The sequence below is a fragment of the Penaeus japonicus genome, unplaced genomic scaffold (assembly GCF_977035675.1).
Source record: "Penaeus japonicus unplaced genomic scaffold, GWHDUDI00000001_assembly GWHDUDI00000030, whole genome shotgun sequence".
Lineage (NCBI taxonomy): Eukaryota > Metazoa > Arthropoda > Malacostraca > Decapoda > Penaeidae > Penaeus > Penaeus japonicus.
In genome coordinates this window covers 5,793,048-5,799,657 of record NW_028234432.1, presented here as the reverse complement: position 1 = coordinate 5,799,657, position 6,610 = coordinate 5,793,048, and the positions used below count along the sequence as shown (strand labels likewise).

Genomic DNA, 6,610 nt, shown 5'->3' with positions numbered 1-6,610 from the left:
CCAAATCCCCCCTAAGGTATGTGTAGTTGTAGTGCATTTTGTATGCTGAACGAGGAAAGTGATATTTGACATTTATGTGTGTAATTGGTATTCGATAATTGGTATTCATTTATATCCGACATGCATTTCAACATATAGATTACCAAATCGAAATGATTCTGGCAGCAGATATAGGTGGATACGAAAAATAATACAAATTAAATATCGTTATGTCATATATTTGGGGACCACTCTACATCTGGATTGCACGGTCGCTGATCAGTGTCCGTAGGAACGGGTCCTTGACTGCAGGCGAGAGAAGCTGTTTCCAGCAGCGAAATTGCCAGTGGAACCAAAGCCAGTCTGGCTGGGGCCAAAGCTAGAGCTTCTGAAACCGGCGATGCTGTTACCAGCCGGGTTCTGTCCAAAACCAAAGTTGCCACCTGAACCAAAGTTAGCGCCTGAAGCAAAGTTGGCACGCACAGGGCTAAAGCCGAAGTTAGCACTGCCAGCAGATCCTGTACGGAAGTTGACACCACCAACAGGGACAGAACCAAAGTTCGACCCACTAGCAGAGCCAAAGTTGGAACCACCATGAGGACCAGATCCAGTGTTTCTGACAAACCCTTGATTAAAGCTAGTTCTTCCAGCTTGGCCAGCCCCAAAGCCAGTGCTGCCAACTGAGCCAGATGCAAAGCCAAAGTTACCAGCTTGACCAGGGCCGAAGCTGGTCCTTCCAGCTTGGCCAGGGCCGAAGCCCGCGCTACTAGTATGGCCAGGACGAAAACCGGCACTGCTACCGACCCCAAAGTTGTTCCTTCCGGAGCCAAAGGAGCCTGCGCTGAAGGTGCTGGCCTGAGCACGCCCACCGCGGCTGGGGAGGGCGTATTGGCCAACGAGGACGGCGGGCACCACACTGCTGCCGGTGCGCCCTCCGACCCATCTGCCGCCGCTTCCTGCCACCATACACACCATGGCCATGATGGCAGCTGCTCGAAGCTGTTTGGAAAAGTGTAATTTTAGCAAAAGAATGGAAATATCTGGTAATGATAAAGATAATGATAGCAAAAATAATGTTAACAATATCATCACTGTTGTTGCGTTCATTGTCAGGAAAATGATTAAGATTACGTAGATTATCATTGTCAATATCATGAGTCATACCTTTATACAAATGTCTGAACAATGAGTCCAAACAAAAGAAAAGGAAACTTAAAACTCTGAATCTGCATTTTTTACGATGAATTAGTATTCATTCCAAAACAAATCCCTCGAAATATCTGGTTTTATGATAAAAAAACAAAAACAATAATGATAATAGGAACAGCATCATGATGCAACAATAATTATGATAAAAAATATCTTCTTTATTGACATTATTACATTTAATACCAGAAATATTATAAAGATAAAGAATGCTATCACAATCATCATCAGTAATACAGTTACCTTTATACAAGTACTTGAATATACAGCATAATTGATTAACAATTGTTACTTCTTAAAACTATATCGGCATTATATTCACTAAATATTAACATTTTCTACAAGAAAAATTACCAGCAGTATATAAAATTCATGATTACAGTACATAATGAACTTAAAGCCTAAAGATAACGATAAGTTAAGCGAAAATCTTTCTTACGTATTGGCGATGAGGTCCCATAGCTGAAGCTCTAAACAATCCGAGAAACTGGGAAAGTGTAGCATATCCTGAGATTGTTCCTATATATATAGTAGGTTCCGTATCATATAACCTTGGAAAAGCCATATGGGGTTTCATGTATAGCAAACCAACCGCGACCTTGCTTTTACTTAGCAACTAGTTTTTTTTCTATATGCAAGTAACAACTGGGGTCAAATTATGATTTGCAATAACTCTACCAGGCATTGCTATCGGTAAACTTATATATCAGACCTTTTACAGTTTGACTACCACACGGTGAAACTTCTTACCATATACCCATATCCTGAATTTACCATCATAATTATGCGTCTAATCGTATTCATAAGCATAGTATTGGTTCTTCAGCCACGAACACATTTTTATCAAAGTTACACAAGGAAATATCAAGTGTCATGATACTATAGCTTCCTAGAACCGCCCAAACTACTGTCGTGGCGAAGGGCAACGAAGTAACCAGGGGATTTAGCACTTCCAAAAGACCTTATTTTATGTTTTAGACGTTTAATTTTTAACCGATCGCTATATTTCTATCCTTGTCATATACAAATGAAGGATTGTAAGCGTATATATAGGATAATGGGGATAAGTATATTTCACACATGCAGGTTGAGTCTACCAGAAGCTTGTCGTTTGTAGTTATTTGTTAAGGAGGAGTGAGTGTGAGTATTAGAGTGTGTGTAGTTAGATGGTGAGCTGAGTGTTGTTGGGTGTGATAGTAGTGAGAGTGTGTGTGTGTGTGATAGAGTGAGGGTGAGTGTGTGTGTGTGTGTGAGGGAGTGTGAGTGAGTGTTAGATGATATTGTGTGGTAGTGTGTGTGAGTTATAGAGTGAGTAGAGTTTAGAGTGTGGGAGTGGAGAGTGAGTGTTAGAGTGAGTGTTGCATTTCGGATATTGTTGAGGTGTTGATTGTAGAGAGATATAGGGAGTGTGATTTGATTGAGAATATTAGTGTACATATAGTCGGGAGTGTTTGTAGATAGTTAGAGAGTGTTAAGGAGAGTATAGATATTGAGTGTGTTGGGATTCTTACAGTGTGGTTGTGCGGCGTGGGAGATATAAGGGATCGTAGGGTGCGTGGGATGAGTGTGAGAAGAGATGTGTGTGAGTAGAGTACGGTTGGTTTGTATTGAGAGATTAGACTAGTAACTAGTTTGTGATTGGATGTCAGAAGTGAGAGCAGTGAGTGAGTGATTGTTAGGGTGCTAGTGTGTGAGTCGTGAGGGATTTTTTGTAGTGGGTGTTGTGAGTTACTGTGAGAGTAGGGTGTGTGGGATGTGAGGGTCTGTGGATAAGTTTGGCGTAGAGTGACGAGGTGTGTGTGAGTGTTGATGTGTTGTGTGAGTCGAGTGTGTGAGTCTCATGTGTTTCAGGGTGGGTGGGGCTGACTATCTGACTGGTGGGAGGAGTCCTGGAGGCGTTGGCGGGGGAATGCGGCTGACACATCAGTCAAACCACTCTTGACATATCACGCACAGAATGTGGTGCTGTTTGTAGCTGTGTGTGTGAGTGTGTGAGTGTGTGTGTGTGTGTGTCGTGTGTGTGTGTTGGTGTGTGCAGTGTGTGTGTTCTGTATGTGTGTTGTGTTGTGTCGTGTGTGTGTGTGTGTGTGTGCTGTGTGTGTGTGTATTGTGTGTGCTGTGATAGTGTCTGTGGATGCGTTGGTGCGAGCGAGTTAGTCGTGTGTGTTTACTGCTGATTCTGTGACTGACAGTGCGTGAGTGCGAGAGTGAGAAGGTGTTGGTGAGGTGATGTGGTGAGTAAGTGTGTGAGTTGGTGTGTCGTGAGTGTGTGTGTTTGTGGGTGGAGTCTCGCCTGGTGTCAGAGTCTGTGTTATGTGTTTGGGAGAGTGTAAGTATGTGTGAGGGTGCCTCTGTGAGAGTAAGTGTGTGGATGTGAGCTATTATGTTTGTATGTATTAGTTAGTTTGTGATTGTGAGATTATTTGTGAAGGAGAGTGTGTTAGAGTGATATTGTGTGGGGGGTGTGTGTGTGTGTGAGTGTGGGTTGAGAGTGAGAGTAGTGTTTGAGAGTTGTAAGTGTGTGTGTTAGAGTATTCTGTGTCTGAGACTGCGTGCGTGCGTTCGAGGAGTGAGTGAGAGTGCTTAGGGTAGTGTTTGTGTGTGATTGATGGTGTGAGTCTGTGGTGTCTGGTAGTGTCTGTGTTTGGTGCGGTGTGAGAGTCTGAGTTTGTATAAGTGTGTGTGTATGTGTGTGGAAGTGTGTGTATGTATGTTTGTATGTTTGTATGGTGTGTGTGAGTGTTAGGTGAGATATAGTGTGCGTGAGTGTGTGTGTGAGTGTGCGAGTGTGTGTGTGTTTGGTTATGTGTGTGTGAACTGTGTGTGTCGTGTGTGTTTGTGAGTGTCTGTGTGTGTGTTCGTGTGTGTGTATGAGTGTGTTATTTTGGAGGGTTGGTTGGTGAGACCTGTGTGTGTCACATGAGTGTAGTGTGTCTGTGTGGGGATGGCTTGAGCGATTAGAAAGATTGTGTGTGTATGTGTTTTGGTGAGTGATTGGTGTGTTGTGAGAGGTTTTTAGTGTGTGGGTGTGTGTGGTTGGGTATGTGCTGTTAGTGAGTGACTGTTGTGTGAGTGTCACGTGAGGCTGTGTGTGTGTGTGAGTGCGTGTGAGAGTGTGGGAGTGAGTTTGTGTGTGTAGGTTGTTAGTGTGTGTCTCTACACTCATAACATATGTGTGGGTGTGCAGTGTGAGGTGGGGTGTGTGCATGTGTGTAGTATTGTGTGGTTTGAGGAGGAGAGTTTCGAGTGCTGTGAGAGTAGTGTGTGTGTGAGAGTGTGTGTAGTGTTTGTGTGAGTGTGTGTTTAGTGGTTTTGTGTGGGTGGGTGTGACAGGGTGGCCGAGGAGTGGTGGGTGAGTAGTTGGTGAGTCTGACTGCTATGTTTCGTGTGTTGTGGTGTGTGTGTCCGTGAGTGTTTATGAGTGTCTGTGTCTCTAGTGAGGTGAAGTGAGGTTTGTGTGTGTGAGATGATTGTGAGTTGAGTGATAGTAGCTGAGTGTTTGAGTCATGAGTGTTGGAGGGTGGACAGGGTGTGTTAGGCTGAGGGTGGTGTTTGAGACTCAGTTGATTAGGGAGTGTGAGTGAGTGTGAGTGTGTGCGTGTGTGATGTGTGTGAGTCGAGATGTGTGGGTGTAGGTGAGTGGGTTAGACATTGGTTATGGTGGAGAGATAGAATATAGGTAGATTGTATTTCTGGCGCGTTGTAGAGTAGAGAGTTATATGATAGTGTGAGAGAAAGAGAGAGTGTGTGAGTATGAGTTTTGGGGAGATTGTGTTGTGGTAGATTGAGAGTGAGAGTGAGATTTGTGTAGAGATGGAGAGTGGAGAGGGATTAAGATTACGATTAGAATTTTTTGTGTGCCAGATATAGAGGGAGTTTGTGAGTGAGTGTTAGAGTATTGTGAGATGTATTGAGTGAATTTGTTTGATTCAGAGTGTGAGGTTCAGTGGTGTGTGGTGTCTATAGTCATATATAGAGTGTTTGTATATAGATTTTGATATATGTTTGATATAAGATCGATTATAGATTTGTATTTATACTTAGATGCTTGTGTGTGTGTATGTGTGGTTTGCGCAAAGTAACCGACACAAACAGATAGATGGCCACTGAGGGAATAATGGGGACCCGGAAGGTAGGGTTTTCGTGGGTGAGAAATTGCAGGAAAAGGAGGCAAGCGTTTGGCATACACTCAAACTCCTTCCACACAGAACATCTCATAATCTATCTCTAACTTCGCTCTATCTATATCTGTGGGTGTGTTGTGTGTGTGTGGGTGAGTGAGTGAGTTTGTGAGATTTGTGTGTGTGTGATGTGATAGTGTGTGGTTGTGTGTGTTTGATTTATATGTGTGTGTGTGTGGTTTAGTTGAGTGTGGTGAGGGTGTGTGTGAGAGTGTGGGTGTGAATTATGATTGTGATGAGTGTGAGGTGTGGGTATGGCTAGAGTGTGTGTGTGTGATTGAGTGTGATGTGATTAATCGTGTGTGAGAGTGATAGATTGGGTGGGTGAGTACTGTTTTAGCTGTTTGAGTAGTGAGAGTGATGTGGTTGTGAGTGTAGTGTTAGATGTGTGTGTGTGGAGAGTGGCAGACATCTCTATTACACACTTTTGTGTGTGTTGTGTGTGTGTAGAGTTGTGAGTTCGAGTTAGTGAGATTTATTAGAGATGGTCAGTGAGTGTGGGGGGGGGGTGTGGGGGTGGGGGGGGGGGGGGTGTGGGGGGTGTATGGGGGGGGGATGTGAGGGGGGTGGGGGTGTGGGGGGTGGGGTGTAGGGCTTAGATAGTGTATTGAGGTTCATACATACATATTGTGAGACAGAGTGTGGGTGGTGAATGTGAGCCGTTTGTGAGTGAGCTGTGTGAGTGTGTGTGTGTGAGAGTGATGTGTGTGATACAGGATTGTCTGTCACTCCTCTCGCTCTCCTCTCTCTATACTCTTACTACTCATATATCTCAGTGTGGGGGAGTGTGGTGGTAGAGTGTGTCGTGTTAGTGTGTGAGTTAGTGGAGTGTGAGAGTGAGTGTGTGTGTTGACACCTATATCTATATCTGTGTCTCATCATCACACATTCGCTCTATCTCACACTCGCACTCACTTCTCACTCAACTAACAACTCTGTGTGTGTGGAGAGTGTGTGAGTTCTCTCTCGTGGTTAGATTGTGTGTGTGTGTGTGAGATGTATAGTAGTTTGTAGTGATTGTGTGAGTGAGTGGGGGAGAGAGAGAGGTTGAGTAAATTTTGTTTTTGGGAATGAGTGAGTGAGTTAGAGATAGAGTGAGAGAGTGAGAGATGGTGATAGAAGCTTGGTGAGTTTGAGTGAGTGTGTGTGTTTGAGTGAGATTGTTAGAGAGAGAGAGTGATGAGAGAGTATGGTATATTGTAGGTGTGTTACAGATAGTGTCAGTCTTACTTACATATGTTAGA

General features: G+C 43.9%; 1 protein-coding gene across 1 annotated transcript; it reads right to left on the bottom strand.

Moving 5' to 3' along the window:
- Window positions 1–202: 202 nt before the first annotated feature.
- LOC122245457 (uncharacterized) lies at window positions 203–1,685 on the bottom strand. Its single transcript, XM_043003377.2, has 2 exons — window positions 1,625–1,685; window positions 203–978 (listed from the first exon to the last, which is right to left on the bottom strand). Exons 1-2 carry the CDS (start codon window positions 1,643–1,645, stop codon window positions 259–261), a joined length of 741 nt encoding a protein of 246 aa, XP_042859311.2. The 5' UTR covers window positions 1,646–1,685; the 3' UTR covers window positions 203–258.
- Window positions 1,686–6,610: the final 4,925 nt, after the last annotated feature.

Coding starts and splice junctions, on each gene's coding strand:
- LOC122245457 (XM_043003377.2), bottom strand. CDS start 1,645: ATGGGACCTCATCGCCAATAC. Junction 979..1,624: donor TGGGACCTCATCGCCAATAC/GTAAGAAAGATT, acceptor TTTTCCAAACAG/CTTCGAGCAGCTGCCATCAT.